The 19,539-nt window shown below is 35.0% G+C and overlaps 1 protein-coding gene across 2 annotated transcripts in view; it reads right to left on the minus strand.

Annotated features, from left to right (window-relative positions):
* The window catches only part of NBEAL1 (neurobeachin like 1), a 180,684-nt gene that overhangs the window by 151,636 nt on the left and 9,509 nt on the right, over positions 1-19,539 (minus strand). For both annotated transcript variants that reach the window (XM_026002514.2, XM_072741979.1), the window contains exon 3: positions 4,374-4,465. In XM_026002514.2, coding sequence (XP_025858299.2) covers positions 4,374-4,465 — 92 coding nt within the window. The remainder of the gene's footprint in view (positions 1-4,373; positions 4,466-19,539) is intronic.

Genomic DNA, 19,539 nt, shown 5'->3' on the forward strand with positions numbered 1-19,539 from the left:
TGCTCTGTGCTTTCTCTGCAAGGCACCACCAGATGACCAGTGTGACATTTTAGATTAGTAGAGCAGAGCACAGAAGTTAGTCTTACCTCAGAAGAGGCTCACTGAAAAGAGGAAGTTAGAGAATCTATTTAATATCTCCAATTGTCCCGGAGACCCGGGATCTGAGTCCCACATCGGGCTCCCTGTAGGGAGCCTGCTTCTCCCTCTGCCTGTGTCTCTGCCTCTCTCTCTCTCTCTCTCTCTCTCTGTGTGACTATCATAAATAAATTAAAAAATTAAAAAAAAATATCTGTCAACTGCTTTACTAAACAATATTCACCTACTAAAGGCTCCCCAAGCCATGTGGTTAGAAGAGGGAGAAGATAACCAGCAAATGGGAAGGAGAAAGATAAGCAGGTAAATGAAAAACCCTAAGCATGAGCATTAATAACTTTTTAAAAATTAATATATCAATATTTTGTGACATCTGGTTTCTGGGTAAGAAGACCATCTGGTTCTTTAAGGACAAAAGCCAAGACCAGATGTGACTGGTTACTCTTATAACACAATTCCCCTAGAATCAAAGTCAGAAGGCCTGTAGACTAAGTTCCACCTCTATAACACGAAGCACTTCATATAATCCCTTACATGCCCTAATCTATAAAATTGTAATATCATCTGCCCTATTTCACAGGGTTCTGAAACCAAAAGGTCAATGTGCACTTTTAACTATGAAATATGTAAAGAACTATAAAAATATGTTTATTTTTTTTTTCTTAGTAAAAATATGTTTAAACATACAACACTAAAGCCTAAAAATATGTAAAAAACTATAAAAATATGTTTTAAACATACAATCACTAAAGCCTAAGAATCTTTCCATAAAGCCACTGAATACTAATTTTCCTATCTCTATTAAGAAAAGTACCCAAACAGGGCACCTCGATGGCTCAGTTGAGTAAGTGTCTGCCTTTGATCATGATCCCAGGATATCAGGCTCCCTGCTCAGTAGGGGAGTCTGCTTATCCCTTTCCTTCTGTCCCTCCCCCCTGCTTCTGCACTCCAGCTCTCTCAAATAAATAAATAAAATCTAAAAAAAAAAAAAAGAAAAAGAAAAATATCCAATCGCAAAGGAGCACCATAAACAGCTATTATGATTAAATGACAATCATACTTTAAATAGTCTCTTCTTCAGATAATGCTTAATATGAAGATTTACTATGATTTTTACACTAAGTTTAAAGCTATTTCATTCACTGTAGACAGAAAAATTTGAAACACATTACCAGTAGTTATATAAATATACATAATATTTTTAGTCTCTCTCAGAACCATCCCACAACACAAAGTACTTTACAAAATAAAGCCCTTAATTACACAGCAATTACACAGCACATTACCAAGGTTGCCAAATTCTATAATCATGTCACAAAAATATATGTTTCATTTTAGTCTGGGCATCACTTCACTCATACTTTGGATTCTTTCATTCTTTTTTAGTGGTACCCGAAAAACTCCCATTTTTATATACTTTTCTTGCTAAAAAGCTAAAAAGAGGTGATTAGAAAACACAGTAACTTCAAAATAATAAAGATTTAAACTTAAATAGAAAAAAATAAAAAATAAAAAAAAATAAACTTAAATAGAAGTGATTTTCAAGACCAAACTAAACTATTCCTACTGACTTTTCCAAAAACATAAGTCAATAAGAAACCTACATCAGATTTCCCAATATTTCAATCCTACTTAAAGGATTAGTTCCTTTTTCCTTAGTTGTCCCATTCTCTATTTTCATTTTTACTAGACAGAAAAAAATTAGCTACTAAAAGAGAAATCTATTCTTGTGTTTATGTTCATTATAAAATTGGGATTTGGTTAGAAATTACTTGTAGATAAAATTAAAAGTTTTGGCCATATTCCTAATGTGATGAGGATTTAAGAATTTGGAAGCATTTTCCCATCATTAGGACTTTGCTGCCCCCAAATTCTAAGCTCCTTTTGCTAAAATTTTCCAATCTCCAGAATTCTGTTTCACTCCTCTGTTTGACTACTGAATGTCTGTATTAAGTAGCTGCCCATTGTTGTCTCCATCTAACACAGGAAAAAGTCCAATTTAAATTGCAAGGCTTTAAATTCTGGTAAAAGCATTCCTTGCCTTGCATCATGAATTGTCTTAGAAGTTCCATCAAGTCAGTTTAATTTAAATGAGGATTATGTGTTTTTTATCTTTAAGGTGAACAGACCACTTTTATATATCATGCACATAGTATATTCACTTGAAAAACTGAATGTTTCTATTAGTAAAATCTAAATTCATGGTTTAGTATTATCAGATATGAAATAAAATTTTAAATAAACCATCTAAATCATGAATAAAACACTGTTCTGGCATTTTTCATCATATTTTATTTTATTATTTTTAAGATTTATTTATTTATTCATGATACACATGGGGGGGGGGGCAGAGACACAGGCAGAGGGAGAAGCAGGCTCCATGCTGGGAGCCCGACACAGGACTCGATCCCAGGACCCCAGGATTGCGCCCTGGGCCAAAGGCAGGCGCCAAACCGCTGTGCCACCCAGGGATCCCCTTCATCTTATTTTAAACTCAGTGGCAGGGAGATCTCTGGGTGGCTCAGCAGTTTAGCGCCTGCCTATGGCCCAGGGTGTGATCCTGGAGTCCTGGGATTGAATCTCACATTGGGCTCCCTGCTTGGAGCTTGCTTCTCCCTCTGCCTATGTCTCTGCCTCTCTCTCTCTGTGTGTCTCTCATGAATAAATAAATAAAAATCTTTTAAAAAAAAAAAATAAATAAATAAATAAACACAGTGGCAACAGAAGTCTACATAAAGTTTTTAGAAATGACCTTCCAAGAAAGACATGTATGACAAGTGCATCTTATAAACTTTAGACTTCATTTCAATATTCCAAGAATTCAAAGGCCCAAGTCCTGACTCCATGAAATCCTTAGGCTCATGATTTAAAGGAGTTGCAAGTTATTAAAATAAAACCACTTCTCAGCATAAACCACAAAAGTACTCTTTTATGAGTAGATATCAATATGTAATCTTATTTTGAGTTCAAGACTTAATACTTTTCAACCTTTATAAACCTGTTACAAATTAGCTAATAAGGAAGAACACTGAAACTGTATGTATTAATAATGAAGCACTAATGCTTTCTGAGCATTAAAGCACATCTTTTCTTAAGTTCAATGCCTCGGTCCAAAGCTCTAATGACTTCTTCTCTGAATTATTAAAATTACCCCTTAACTGCACTTCTTGCCTTCAGTCTCAACCCTTTCCAGTTTAACCTAATACCACTATAGGGACTTTTAAAAAGCAAACTTAATCATGACACTGTCATGTATAAAATTTTTGTAGAGCCTCACATCTTCCACAACAAAAAAATCAAAGTCCATTAGCCATGCATACACGGCATTTCATGATCTGGCTTCTGATCCTCCAGACTCAATTCACCCATGTCCACCCTCTGATGGACTATCTCCATCCCCAAACTGCAAATGCTTTCCTCCTTAAAGATTTTTAATTCCTTAGATACTCTTTCTCATTATCAACCACCACCCATTTCTCCCCTTCCATCTCAATGTATCTCTATAAATGGGAGTTCTTTTTGTGGCTAAAAGTGTCTAGGGTCTCCTCATTTCTCCAGCTTTTTATCCCAGCCTAACCTAACCCCTCTTACCTTAGTAACAACTAGAAGGTCTTCAAGATGGCTTGAAAAAAAAGTAAAAACTTTATCTGGTAAGTGGGCCTGGGAACTGTGAATGGAGAATGGTGGTTGGCAGAGTAATTTCCACAAAATTTGAATTTTTCTATCATTTTTGTGTTTTTTAACTCTAACTTTGAAAAATCTGAATATTTCATCTCCTCCAAGATGTCTTCTAAGACCTCACTCTATAATAAAACCATAATTATAAGTATAGTGTTCTCAGTGAGTTCTGTGAGTCTAATGAATTACTGAACCTGAGGGAGTCGTGAAAACTTTCAAACTTATATCCAGTTGGTCAGAGGCATGAGTGGCTCCCAGGATCTGCAACCAGTGTCTTAAGTGAGAGCAGTCTTGTTGAGAACTTTGCTCTTACTTTGTGGGATCTATCACTAACTCCAGGTAGTGTTAGAAATGAAGTGAACTGCAAGACACCTAGTTTGCTTGTAGTTCACCAACGTAATCTTTACTTCAAGAAGCCAAGTCTCATTTTAGCAGGCAAACATGCTATGATGAATTAACAAAGTCTGCCATAGGAGCAGGATTATGCAGAAGTATCATGTATGTCACATAATTGCTATCCTTGTAATAGGCCATCAGTGAAGTCTTTGTGCCTCAAATTCACAAACTCAACTAACAATAGGAAATTAAGTATTTCTACATACCTGGTAGGCAGCTTTTCAAAGTCAACATCTAAGAATTGTTCATAGCTAGAAACAAAATTGTCCAACCAGAGTTTCAGATAATCTGGATCTTTCTGAAAAATAGAAAACCAATATTAAGTATACCTATCAGGGAAAAAAAAAAAAAACATGCTTTCATTCCTATAAGCATATAGAAGCAATAATATGAAATCTCTTAAATGATATTCAGGAAAACACACGTGAAATTTTAAAATGTCTATTAAGTATAGTGAACCCTTGGGGCACCTGGATGGCTCCATCAGTTAAGCATCAGCTAGGATCGTGATCCTGGGGTCCTGGGATTGAGCCCTGCATTGGGCTCCCTGCTTGACAGAGAGCCTACTTCTCCCCTCTCCCTCTGCTGCTCTCCCTACTTGTGCTCTCTTTCTGTCAAAAAAATAAATAAAATAGAAAGTATAGTGAACCCTCAAATGGCTTCCCATGTCACTCAAAGAGCTACAATTTTAACAATGTCCTATAAGATTCTAAACAATTTGCCCTCCTCTATTCCCTGACATTATCCACTATTACCCTCTACTACCCTGGCTTCCTGGTTATTACTGGGACATGCTAGATATACTTCTACCGTAAGGCCCTTCAACAGTCAAAAGACTATTTTCTCTAGCCAGAACACTCTTTCCCCAGATAGATGAATGAATGGCTAACTCCCTCATCTTCAAGTCATTCCTTAAATGACCTTCTCAAAAGCCTACTTTTACCATCCTGTCTTAAAATTGCAATCTTACTAACTTTACCTAACCCTATTCTGTTTCCCTCCTGTGGTGCCTTCTCACCTTCTATCATACTGTGTCCTTTATTTAGTTATTAGTTTATTGTCTGTCATTTCCCTGAGAATGTAGGCTTCACAAGTGCAAGGCCCTTCTAAGGGCTTACCATGAGTGACTTCTTTTTGTTTACTAATGGATACCTAACCAGTGCTTGGCACTGAGCAGGTGCTCAATAAATATTTGTTTAGTGAATTAATGAGAAATACAAGATACGTAAGTAAAATAAAATCAGATATAGATCATTAATCTAAACAAAAACTAAAATTAAACTCTTATAGAAGAAAATATAGGAGATACAATATACCTTTATAGGAGATATACCTTTGCAACGCTGGGGTAGACAAAGATTTCTTGACTAATATGCAAAAATCATAAACCAAAAAAAAATTAGTAAGTCTTAATCAAAATTAAAAACATTTACTCATCAAAAGACACCAGTTAGAAAATGAAAAGGAAAGGCATATCAGCTGAAAATATTCTTAATACATATATTTGACAAAGAACTTACACTAAGAATATATAAAGAATTCCTAAAAATCACTACCAAAAGAACAACTCAATTTAAAAATGGGCAAAGTGGGTGGCTCAGTAGTTAAGTGTCTGCCTTCAGTTCAAGTTGTGATCTTGGGGTCCTGAGATTGAGTCCTGTGTTAGGCTCTCTGCAGGGAGCCTGCTTCTCCCTTGACCTACATCTCTGCCTCTCTGTGTCCCTCATGAATAAATAAATAAATAAATAAATAAATAAATAAATAAATAAATAAAATCTTTAAAAACAAAAAAATGGGGGCGCTTGGGTGGCTCATGGTTGAGCATCTGCCTTTGGCTCAGGTCATGACCCCGGGGTTCTGGGATCAAGAATAAATGAATAAATAAATAAAATCTAAAAACAAAACAAAAAACGCCAAAGTGCAAACATTTCACAAAAGGGGATATAGGAACGACCAGTGAATGAAAGCATGTTTAATATCATTAGTTATCTAGAGAAAAGCAAATAAAAATCAAATGGAATACCCATTAACACACTCACTAGAATGGCCAAAACTAAAAACCCTGACCCTTCTAAGTGTTGGGGAAGATGTGGGACAATTAAAACTCACACTTCTGGTGGGAGTATAAAATGGTATAATCATTTAGAAAATAGTTTGGCAGTTTCTTTTAAAGTTAAACACAGACATACCACATGGTCTTCCCTTGAGAGAGGGAAAAACACGTAACTACAAAAATGTACAAAAATGTTCATAGATTTATTTTTAGTATGCGAAAGCTGGAAACAACCCAAAATTCCATTAACAAGTTAACTGACAAAGAAATTGTGCTATACTCATACGACGGAATGCTATTCAGGAGTAATATTGAGTTAACTATTGATACAACAAACAGAAATTTCAAAAACATAACTGAGCAAGAAATGTCAGGCATCAAAGTGTATCACTGTACGATTTCATTAGAGCAGGCTATGATGAGAGAAATTAGATCACTGGCTGTCTTTCAGAGGACTGACTATAAAGGGACACAAAGGGAACATTCCTAGGTGATAGAAATTTTCTATTTAATTATGTAAGTGGTTACACAAATGTTTGCCTGTATCAAAACACGAGGTTTGGGGCAGCCCAGGTGGCTCAGCGGTTTAGTGCCACCTTCAGCCCGTGATCCTGGAGACCCGGGATTGAGTCCCACGTCAGGCTCCCTGCATGGAGCCTGCTTCTTCCTCTGCCTGTGTCTCTGCCTCTCTCTCTCTCTCTCTCTCGAATAAATAAAATCTTTAAAAAAAAAAAAAACATGAAATTTGACACTTAAAATGTGTGCATTTTATGGTCTATATCTCAAAGTTTATTTGAAATAAAATGATTCCTCAGACATATCTCTTTAAATATAAATTGCATCGTTAAAAATGATGCTCAAATGTATTTCCTCCCTCTCTTAACCCTTCCTTATTGCAGTCAATTTCAACAATACTCAGAAGTTTTACTTAGTCACTATTGGTTAGGCACTGCACTTGGATAAAGGGAACTCAAGTAATTTATTTCCCTAAAATAAAAGCATTACACTACAAATCAGAACTGCTAAAAGAATGTTCCCAGAATATACAGAGACTGGTGACCTTTTGTGTATTTTTTTTTCTATTAATACACTGTTCCAAAATTGGATTGTAAATTGCCACTATCTACATCATCACTGAGAAACAAGATGGAAGTATTTCAGAAAAAGAACTACCTTATGTGAGAAATTTTCAAGGGTTCCATTACTTGCTGTTTTTATTTCCAACTAGCACATTACTCATTTATTCATTTACTCATTTATCCATTCAGAACAGAATAACAGAAATACAAGTAGCTGTGGAGTTTTCCTTATCATTTTTGCTTTTAATAAAGCATAGGATTATCTCTGTAAAAGACACAAAACAATCTCGTAACACCATAAAGAATTAATGCGTTTCTCCTCATAGTTTATTTAGGAACTTACAGTATCTGGTTCAAAGTGTAAAGGTCAGGGTTACAAGTGGTTGGCGTGTACAGAGCTCCCCTAGGAAGAACAACAACTTATACAGAAAAAAAATGGTACTCAAATCTAGAAAGGCTTCATTTTAAAAAATAAAGCAGCTACAGTTTTTGAGCATATGCCATGTGCTAAGTAAGCACTACAGCAGGCATTTTCAAATATGTACCACTGCATTTACTCCTTATACCTATCCAGAGGTTTCATTTCCCCATTTTGTAGGAAAGAAAAGGGATGTTCTAGAATATATAACTTGTCCAGTCTCAGATTTAGTATTGATAGTGCTGGGATTAAAATGCAAGATAGATGAATCCAAATGTGCTCCTTCCACTACACTACACTCTCTTTGAACTATGAGCACAGCTTTAGTGAGCGAATAGAGGAAGAGTCAGGGTCAGTAAACTCAAGGCTATAAACAATTCAACACATAAAACAGCCACATTCTACACAGACAAAATTCTTAGAGAATCTATACTTTACTGCCAAAAAACACAAAAAGATGTCCACCTGCCCAGAAATGATGTTATTTTTTGTAAGATTTTATTTGTTTGAGAGAGAGAGAGCATACACAGAAGTTGGGGGGGGGGGGGCAGAAGGAGAGGGAGAAGCCTACTCCCCACTGAGCAGGGAGCCTTATGCAGGGCTCAATCCCAGGAACCTGAGATCATGCCCTGAGCCAAAAGCAGACCCTTAATCTACCCACTCTACAGGAACAATATTAATTAAACTCAAGCTAAGACACTTTCATGTTTAAGAGTTCGGTATGCTGAAACACCACAGTAATGTCTATTTGTACACTATTTACACACAACACACAGATGTATTATGTACTGCAGGAGCACTGGGACCAAATTACAGGGACTCTAATACCTGCTCTGCCACTTTCTCGAATAAGTCATCCTATGTTTGCATATCAGTTTTTTTCTCTCTAAAAATGAATATAATAATAATACCTTTCCCCCCAAAAATAAAATAATAATACCTTTCCTATAGGGCTGTCATAAAAATTAAATAATCTAATATATGTCAAGGGCTTAAAATAATGCCTAGCACATAGTATATGCTCATGTATTAAAATATTTATGACCTTTCATGTGCCAAAACTAGGGAACTCCCATAAAATAGGAATATTCTATGCAACACATAAACATATTTAACTATTTCCTGATTCCCCTTCCATGAGTTTAATTGTATTCTTTTCCTTCCAAATCTCTTTGCATTTACTATCTGTATGGTTTTGGGCAGGTCACTTGATCTCTCTGATCTATTCCTCATCTATAATATTATTTCCTACCTCATCGGGTGTTGAAAGCACTGAATAAGATAATACATGTAAGGCAATCAACAGTACCTGTCATTTAGCAATTACTCAAAACATGTTGGTTACCATTATTAAGATACAGACTCTATCAAGTTGGTCATGATTTAATGTAATAAATAAGCACTTAGTGAAATAACTACAAAAACAACTTTATCGATTTTGCCCTCAAATATTCATCCATCATCTGCCAGTGTTTAAAACTGTCTTTCATTTGAACTGTTAGGTGGTTGTCTACTGGTCTTCACAGCTTCAATTTCTCCTCCCTATACATAGCTACTAATGGGATTAGAAAATCTAAACATGAAAAAAAAAAAAAAAGAAAATCTAAACATTTTCTTCCCTCCTGTTAAAATACCTTCAATGGCCCCCATTATCAAAGGAAGAAGTTTAAACACTTAAGAGACAGTGGCCACTAGCCAAATGTGATTATTTAAATTACATTAATACACAGAAGGCTTTTATCTTCTCTTAACATCCACTCCCCTGTTTGGAGGCTTTAATGGGTAATGGAATTAAGAGATCCATACAACTTCACCTAGTTCTTACAGGGTGGGGTTAGAGGTAAGAATAGGGGAACACCTTACTTCCTCCATGCAAAGATATTTTGGTTGTAATAGTCCTTTAAGTTTTAAAACTATAAACTTTTAAATATATATATATGTATATATATTTCAACCAATATTGGGCATTTCCCAACTTACATACGAGTTGCATTATAAAAGTTCATTTAAATCAGTTATATTCATAATATAGTTTCTAATTCCTACCAAAAGAAGATAAATCCCCCCTCAACAGAAACATTATCACAAATGGTAATTCATCTTTCAGGTCAGTCCTCAAGTTTTTCTGAGAACCTAGATACATCAAAAAACATTAAATAAGTACATGACCATGTAACAGCCAAGAACAATACTAGACTCTATAGCTATAATGACAAAACAAAACTTTAAATCAATCTTACCCCCCCAAAAATGCATAATCTTATCCTCAAAGTGCTCATTGTTCAACAGAAAAGAGGCATAAACAAATAAATGCACAACAGCATAAGAAATAAAGCAGCTGGGATCCCTGGGTGGCGCAGTGGTTTGCCGCCTGCCTTTGGCCCAGGGCGCGATCCTGGAGACCTGGGATCAAATCCCACGTCAGGCTCCCGGTGCATGGAGCCTGCTTCTCCCTCTGCCTATGTCTCTGCCTCTCTCTTTCTCTCTCTCTCTCTCTCTCTCTCTGTGTGACTATCATAAATAAATAAAAATTAAAAAAAAAAAAAGAAATAAAGCAGCTGTAAAAAGTACTGAAATAATAAAAAGGAGGAAGCCTGGCTGGCTCAGCTGGTAGAGTATGCAACTCTTCATCTTAGGGTTATGAGTTTGAGCCTTACATTAGGGGTAAAGATTCCTTAAAAACAAAATCTTAAAAAAATAAAAATAAAAAAGGGAGTTATTGACTGTCAAAATTAGAAATAAGTGAGGAGCAGAAGCACTAAAAGTATTCATAGATCATCATAATCAGACACACTCAAGGAGGAAGAGGAAGAGGGGAATTCCAGACAGACAGAAAATAGCAAGATATTTTCAAAGATGTACAATATTTAGTCCTATTAAGTAAACAGATAAACGGGAGAAGTTAGCATTTCCTGAGCAAGTACTTAAGAACACCGTTCACTTGGACAAATATGATGGACAGTTAGGGAAAAAAAGAAGAAAAAAATGGTTGTACTTAATCAAATTTGAGAAGCACTAGTTAGGAATGGTTAAATGAGATTTTAAACAATATATTATTTTATTTTTAAGATGAAATATGCCTTGTGAAGGACATTAGAAGTGGTGGTTATAATGTGAAATTTTCAAAACATATATAATCATGAACCTTATCTTCCTGACTCAATTTCATTTGTTTTATCAAAGAAACAACTTTTTAAAATCTTTTCCATTATGTTTATTAATTTCTGCTTTCTAAAAGCATTTTATTAAACAATTTCAAAAATACTTAGAATGACATGACTCAGCTTCACCAATTACCAAATCATGCAAGACCAATATTCTTTCACCTGTATCCCCATATTCAACCAGATTATTTTGAAGCAAACCTAGATATATCATTTCATCCACAAATATTTCAATACATAGTCCCAAGAGATCTTTTAAAAACTATGATCAAATATCACATCTGAAAAAATTAGCAGTTCCTTAATATCAGCGTTCAAATGCCTTAACTGTTTGATAATATCAGGACCCAAATAAAGTCCATAAATTACATTTGGATGATGTATTTTTTTTAAAGCTTTTTATTTATTTATTCATAGAGACACAGAAAGAGAGAGAGAGAGAGGCAGAGACACAGGCAGAGGGAGAAGCAGGCACCATGCAGAGAGCCTGACGTGGGACTCTATCCAGGGTCTCCAGGATCACGCCTGGGGCTGCAGGCGGCGCTAAACCGCTGCACCACCTGGGCTGCCCTGGATGATGTATTTTTTAGGTCTATTTAAACCTATAGGTTTCTATTACTTTTTTTTTTTTTTTGGTCATAATTTATTTGTTGAAGACAATGGGTCATTTGTGAGGTAGTATTTCTCACATCAGGGTTTTGCTGACTGTATGCTCTTATGCCATTTTACATGTTCCTCAGTACTCTGTATTTCCAAATAATTAGATCTTGAAACTATCAAATTTAGGTTCATTTTGTTTTTGGACAAAAAACAGGTGTTGCTATATATATCCTTCAGAATGTATATGTCTAGTCATCCCCTTAGTGATGTTAAAACCATTTATCATTTTCTACATCCAGTATGATTAATTTTTGCAATAAACCTTTTAATTTCCTGGGATGCCTGGGTGGCTCAGTGGTTGAGCATCTGCCTTCAGCTCAGGTCATGATCCTGGGGTCCTTGGGAGCCTGGTTCTCCCTCTGCCTATGTCTCTTCTCCCTCTCTCTCTCTCTCTCTCCCGCTCTGTGTCTCTCATGAATAAATAAATAAAATCTTTATTAAAAAACCTTATAATTTCTTTATGTCACCATGACTACTAGAAAGATTTGCAAAAGAAAGCACTATTTAAAAAAAAAATAAAGCATTATTAATCTTATTTCCACATTCCTAATATATCCAGATAGTTCATCCCAAGATGTTATGATTTCTTAAAATTAAATATACTCAATACATGTCAATCTTCTTGTATATTTCCTGCAACAATTGAAAAACAGAACAATAAATTTGAGAACTTTCACATTGAAGAGCTTATAATTTCCCTCAGTCTACTTTCTTTGGATTTATTATTCTTGAAATGGATAGCATATTAATCTATTTCTGCATAACAAATTAAATACATTTAGAAGCTTATATAACAAATATTTTATGAGTGTTTTGGGTGAGGAATTCAAAACCAGCTCAGAGTTTCCAATGAGCCATCATCATAATGAAGATGTTAAATAGGGCTGTGGTCTTAGCAAAGCTTGACTAGGCTGGAAAAACTACTTTCAATCTCACTAATGTGGTGGCTGGCAAGGCTTCCGTTCATAACATGGCCTCTCCATAGACCTGCTCAAAACATAGCAGCTGGCTTCTCCAAGTCAATGATCCAAGAAAAAAGGAGTAACTGAGATGAAAACAAGGGTGTCTTTTCTCATTTCAGAAATGATATACTTTTGCCAAATTCTATGGTCACAAAAGAATCCTGGTACACCGTAGGAGGCCACTGTAAAAGGGTGTGACTACCAGGATGTGAGGATCTTAAAGGCTTATGACTACAAATATCTAGTTCATAAATTTTTAGCCTTTTTTAAAAAACGTATTTAAAGCCACAAATATTCCTAAGTCATGTGTAGTCACTTCCCATCAAGTTATAAAATGTATGTTTATCATTCAGATACTTACTTACTTACTTATTTATTAAAAGAAGTGGTGGAAGGACAGGGGAGAGGGAGAGAGAATTTTAAGCAGGCTCCACACCCAGTAAGTACAGAGCCTGATGCTGGGCTCCATCTCACAACCATGAGATCATGACCTGAACCAAAAATCAGACTCAGATGCTTAAATGAGCCACACAAGTGCCCTTCAAAACTCTAATTTTTATTACCTGTTCTTTAATCAAAGGTTTACTTAAAAGGGTATTTCACAACCTTCAAACATTCATTTTTAATCTGATATTGATCAAAATATCATATTTGTCATTGTTAAACGTACTCTATTATTTCGATCATTTGAAATTTGCTCTAAGGTCTCATATCATTTTTGGAAATGTTTGCGTGGTCGAAAGGAATATATGTTGGTTATAGTGTTCGACATAAATTCCTTATTATCAAGCTTGTCAATTCTATTAAGTCTTATGCATCTTCACTGACATGTTTAGTCTATGCATTCTTTCAGTTACTGAAGTGTTGTTTTTAAAAAAAACTAATAAGGCAAGTCAAATAGAAAAAAAACCTTATGATTGTCATATTTTCATTTCTCTGTGCTTGCTCTGACACTATGAGGTACACACAAATTTTAAATTGTTATATTTTCCTGCTGAATTGAATGGTTTTTCTGAACATGGCTTTATTTCACTTTACTTTGAAAAAATTTTATTTGGTTGGAAATAACAGATTCATAAGTCTTTTCTTTAAAGATGTCACCCTTTTTGCTTCCATCGTTATTACTAAAAAGTCAGCTATTACTTCTGCCATCTCTTTGAAGATCTTTTTTTCTCTGGCAACTTTTAAGATTTTTCTCTTTCTCTTTGGTTCTCTGCAAAACCACTTGAAGTTTCACTATGATGTATCTTGGTATGAAATCAGTTTTATTTACTCTGCTTGAAATTCTGTGTACTTTCATTAATCCTGGAACATTTCATTAATCTCTTCAAGTAATACGTTTGTTTCATTCTTCCTTTCCTCTTCCTTTTCAGAATCCAATTAAACATGTTATTTCACATTAGCCTTCATCTCTTAACCTTCCTTCTGTATATTGCATTTGACTTCCTAGTTATATTCTAAAAAGGAATTACAATCTCCCTTCCAATTCTCTAATTCTCTTCAGCTGTCTAAACCCATATCGGTCACATTTATTGGTTTTTAAATAATACTGGGATTCCCCATTTCTAGATATTGTTTTTATTTAAACTACTAGTTCACTTTTATATCACATTCCAAGATTTTTTTTTTTTTTTACACTTTGGTTTGTGTGGTTTTTTTTAAGATTTTATTTATTTATTCATGATAGACATAAAGAGAGAAAGAGAGAGGCAGAGACACAGGCAGAGGGAGACTCCATGCAGGGAGCCCGATGTGAGACTCGATCCCGGGACTCCAAGACCATGCCCTGGGCCAAAGGCAGGTGCTAAACCACTGAGCCACCCAGGGATCCCACACTTTGGTATCTTTGAAATCAAAATGCATCTTCTAATTGCTCTCAGAAAGGCTGCTGTTAAGACCTATTTGTCAATGCTTTGCAAACCTGGTAACAAAGGTTTCACATTGATATTCTTTCTCTAGATTTATGCACAGTTTAGTACCACATGTTGAGTTTAATTGCTGTTAAAAATTTACTATGATTAGGCAATAGAATGAAGTTGTGTATACAAAAAAGGTATGAAAACAGAGCAGTAGGGTATAATTTGACATTAATGATACAACTATTTGTTACCATAGAAATAATCACAATTTTATGTTTCATGACAAGGCAAGTGCTTTATGAAGGGAACAATGGGAGATACCCTCAAATAGAGGAAACTGAAATACATGCAAAGAATTAACTACCATATGCCAATCAATGCAAATGAAGACCAGAGTATCTGTCAAATCTCTTGGAAAATATGATATTCCAAGACAATTAGAGCCTGTTATGATTGATTCACAAATCACGAATTAAATTATTAAGCTGCAATTTGAAAAAATATTTGGTATCTGTATTGAAGTTTCTTCTTCCAGAGGAATTTGCATTTGCTTTTACCAAGCACCAGACTAGTCTCCATGACTTAGGGCTTTTGGACTTTGGAAGGAAGGTAGATTTGATTGCAAATCCACAAAAGAATCAATTTGTGGTAACATCTTCTCAGGGACTTTTCTCTTTTAGCTCTGCTTAAAACAAAACCATTTTTCCCTAGAGTCCCCCAACTGAAGATGGAAGAGTGAGGTGGGTTTGCTTTCAATTGAGCTTTACCCCAAGGGTGTACACCTTTGGGGGTCACGAGGGAAAACCTATTAGACTTCTCACTCTAATTAGTCTTTAGCTTTGACTTCTTCCTTCCATCCAAAAGACGAGAAAAAACAAAAGCAGAAGTTCACCAGGAAAAGTGGTTTCCATTCTCCATCTACTGAAGTTCCTGCTTTCACTAAGATTTAAAGCCTTACCATCCTGCCAGCTTTTCAATGTTATTAAAATATTTCTTAAATTTTATTCAGAATTGTAAATGATTTTCAGAAAGGTTGGTCCAACAACCCTTGGAAAAGAAAGAAAAGTCTATAGTAAGGTCACTTTTCTTTCATACTTTTGGTCAGGATTTATATGTGTCTGGAACATATTCTGTGGCTATCAAACTACTATCCATTCTTTAAAACCTTGATGAAATGCTGTCTCTTTAATCAATCTCTGATGAGTTCATTCATCTTCCCTAAAGTCTCACATCTAAGCCTACAATCTAAGTGGGAAACTGACTCTAGTTGGAAAAGCATGCCCACAGATGAAGTTAGTCAATTAAAAAAATTTTTTTTAATTTTTATTTATGATAGTCACAGAGAGACAGAGAGAGAGGCAGAGACACAGGCAGAGGGAGAAACAGGCTCCATGCACCGGGAGCCCGATGTGGGACTCGATCCCGGGTCTCCAGGATCGCGCCCTGGGCCAAAGGCAAGCGCCAAACCACTGCGCCACCCAGGGATCCCAAGTTAGTCAATTAAATAGATAAAAGATACAAAATTTTTTTTTTTTAAAGATACAAAATTTTGATGAAAGAAAACCTGTCACATCTTTAAAGGTTTGGAAGTCATTTTAACATAAATGAAGAACGTTCAAATAGAGGTTTGTGTAAAAAATAGGCTTAGAATACACCAATTCCTACAGAAATGATTTCAAATTTTACTTTAGATATTCATTAAAAAAAAAAAAAAAAGTCATTCAAATAACTAAGTTCCAGATTTGATCAACATAGTTGATTCAGTTAAACCTGGCAGGATTTGAAAACGCTAACACATGGAACATTTAAATGTTAGGTATAACATGACTTATTCCATTAATGTTGCATTCACCTTGGAATTTCACACATGGTAGACAGGTAAAGAAATTTCTGGAGCAGGTGTTTCTGGGAAATCAGGTGATCAAATGTACCACTGTGATATGGGATGCTGACAGCAAGGAAGGCTGTGCATATGTAGGAACAGGAAATACAAAGGAACTCTGTACTTTCTATTCAATTTTGCTATGAATCTAAAACTGCTCTAAAAAATGAAGTTTATGTTAAAAAATTTTTAAATAGAGGAAAATACACAATTCAAGGGATAAAGTGACAGTAAGCAACATGTGTATACAAGCAGGTACCCAATAACTAGTTGAACTACAGCAAATTCCTTTTATTTAGGTTTATTTTTTTTAGTAATCTCTACATCCAACGTGGGGCTCAAACTCATGACCCCAAGATCAAGAGCTGCATGTTCCTCTGATTGAGCCAGCCAGGCACCCCCACCTACAGTGAATTCTTTTAAGATAAGCCTACTACTAGGCATGTATTAACTAAATATAACATTGATACCTTTTAACCGAAGCTTAAAAGTTTAAAATAATATTGAAGTGTCATGTTAGGTTTAAGTTTTTCAAATTTAATATCTTAATGATGTTAATAGTAATAAACATAATTTATAGATTTTTTTAATCACATCCATAAAGTACTTAAACTGAAAATCTCTGAAAAAATGAAATTTTTACTTTCTGCATGTTTATATTTTCTATAATTGTATCTCAAATTTTAAAATTTTTATTTTTTTAATTTTTTTTAAGATTTTATTTATTTATTTATTTATAAGAGACACAGAGACAGACTGAGAGGCACAGGGAGAAGCAGGCTCCATGCAGGGAGCCCGACATGGGACTCGATCCCAGGTCTCCAGGATCAGGCCCTGGGCTGAGGGCGGCGCTAAACCTCTGAGCCACCCGGGCGGCCCCAAATTTTAAAAATTTTAATGCTGACATAAATCAGAACTTTTCTTAGACCATAAATCTAAATTAGAAAATTTATACATTTTTATCCCTAAAATGAAGTTAATTAACTAGAAAATTGAAATTTTATATTTGAACTTATTTAAATTTTGTATTTTGACAAAAATCCTGAGTCAAAATTACTCAATAAAAAAGTATAAATTCACTTCACAATACCATAAAATAGTACTTATCTTTCCTAATATTCAAATGCTTTCTTTTTTTTATTTTTTTTCCTTATTTTACACAGAGCACGCACTCAAGAAAGAGCAAGCGAGTGAGCACAAGCACTTGAGCAAAGTAGGGGGAGTGAAGGCAGAGGGAAAAGCTCCTGGCAGAGTAGGGAGCCTGATACAGAACTTGATCTCAGGACCCTGGGATCATGATCTGAGCCGAAGGCAGATGCTTAACAGACTGAGCCACTTAGGAGACCTATTCAAACAAATGTTTAATGTCAGGAAAGATTATGTAGCAGTTAAATGTATCAAACAACACTATATTTTTTTACAGAGGCAAATTGTGAAATGCTTGAATGACTTTTTTGAGAAATGCATGGATCAGTTAATGCTTTGGTTCAATGTGAGTAGATAATTCCAGGAGTTTGAATCTTTTGTCACAAGACATAAAAGAAAATTTTGATATTCCTTAGATGTAAGTAAGAACAAGTTACTTTCAGTATTTTAAAAGACAATATAGTCCAGGAGCACCTGGGTGGCTCAACCAGTTAAGTGTCTGACTTTCGATTTAAGCTCAGGTCACAATATCAGGATGGTGAGATTGAGCCCCACATGGGTCTTGGTGCCAGGTGTGGAGTCTGCTTAAGATTCTCTCTTCCTCTCCCTTTGCCTCTCCCCCTCACCTCCATCGCTGGTGCTCACACATGCTTGTTCTCTCAAAAAAAAAGAAAAAAAAAAAGTTTTAAAGGATAGTATAAATATATATATATATATATATATATATATATATATATATATATATATATATTTAAGAGTAGGGCTCCCTATTTTCCCTATTGAAAAAGAAGTGGCACATTACAAGGTGAATTCTATTCTTTTTAGTAAAAGCTGAGGAAAAAATGAGGAAATCGGGGCTGCTAACTAACACTTGTCTGAATTCTGACATCATCAAAGGAGATCATTTATATTTATGGTAGATTCCAGTCATTTCACATAGTTACCCACATCTTAAAAAATTCTGAATGACCAGAAAAAAAATTGTCAGAAAAAATAAATTCCATTTTCACAAAATAAATCAAAAGTTTTTGTTAAGGCTTCTGAGTATAAACAGAAAAAGTTAGGTAGTCCAAACACTTAAATTCATATACTACAAGTCACTAAATGTTGATCTATATGCATTTTATTTTACATCATTTAAAATGAAGGACCACTGAGAATTAAGTATAGCACCTGATTCCCAATGTATCTATTTACAATTCATAATGATTCTAATAAAAGAGAATATTTAAAATGACAGCCACTATCTACCAATGATTAAAACAAGCTGTGATTTTTTTTCATACTAAGTCTTTATTTTTCTAGAACTTAGGAATAGTCTAATTAGCCACATCTTAACAAGTACACACATAGAACTATTCTAAGTAGTTTTATAATATATTGTAATAATAGCAAACCTGAATTAGAAATGTTAGCGGTATGCCTAAAAAAGAAAAAATGAATAAAGTAAAACATCTATCATTTACCTATCACAAATTTGATCTATGAATTCAGAGGGTTATACATAATACATGTCTCAGTCCCAAAGTCTAAAGCTAACCTAATGGAAAACCCCAGCCTTTTTCCCCCTAAATTGAAGAAGACAAGTTTGCCTTTTATTTCAAATACTACAGAATACCATGTTGGAGTTGTTTGACAATATAGTTAGACAAGAGAAAACAAGTGAAGGCAAAAGAATTAGTGAACTTTCATTTTCTATAGGGGACATTCTATATGCAGGAAGCCAGATGAATGGTTTGGTCATAAGAATGTACATAGTCTCCAGTGCCTTCGTCAGATGTACCAAAAGAACATTTAGAGAAAAAGAACCTCTAGGAGCAAGAGAGAACAGTAGCCTGTGCAACTACTCCCAAGGCACAGAACCAGAATCAAATCACGGAACATTCCTTCTTTGAAAGTAGAGGGACGAGGTGACATTTGCCCAGTATTCAGAATTGTGATGGACCAAAGCCTCCTCTATGCTTCCCATTCTCTCTTTTTCCAAGAGTCTTTATTGTGGCATTCCTATTTTAGTTTCATTACAATATACTGGGGCTGTGGGGGCCAGATATCAACCATGTCTTCTGAGGTCACAGGTCTCTATACCAATAAAAATCACAATTGGACCTGATACATATAATAAGATCTTGGGTTTTAATTGGTATGATGA

The sequence above is a fragment of the Vulpes vulpes genome, chromosome 16, assembly GCF_048418805.1.
Source record: "Vulpes vulpes isolate BD-2025 chromosome 16, VulVul3, whole genome shotgun sequence".
Lineage (NCBI taxonomy): Eukaryota > Metazoa > Chordata > Mammalia > Carnivora > Canidae > Vulpes > Vulpes vulpes.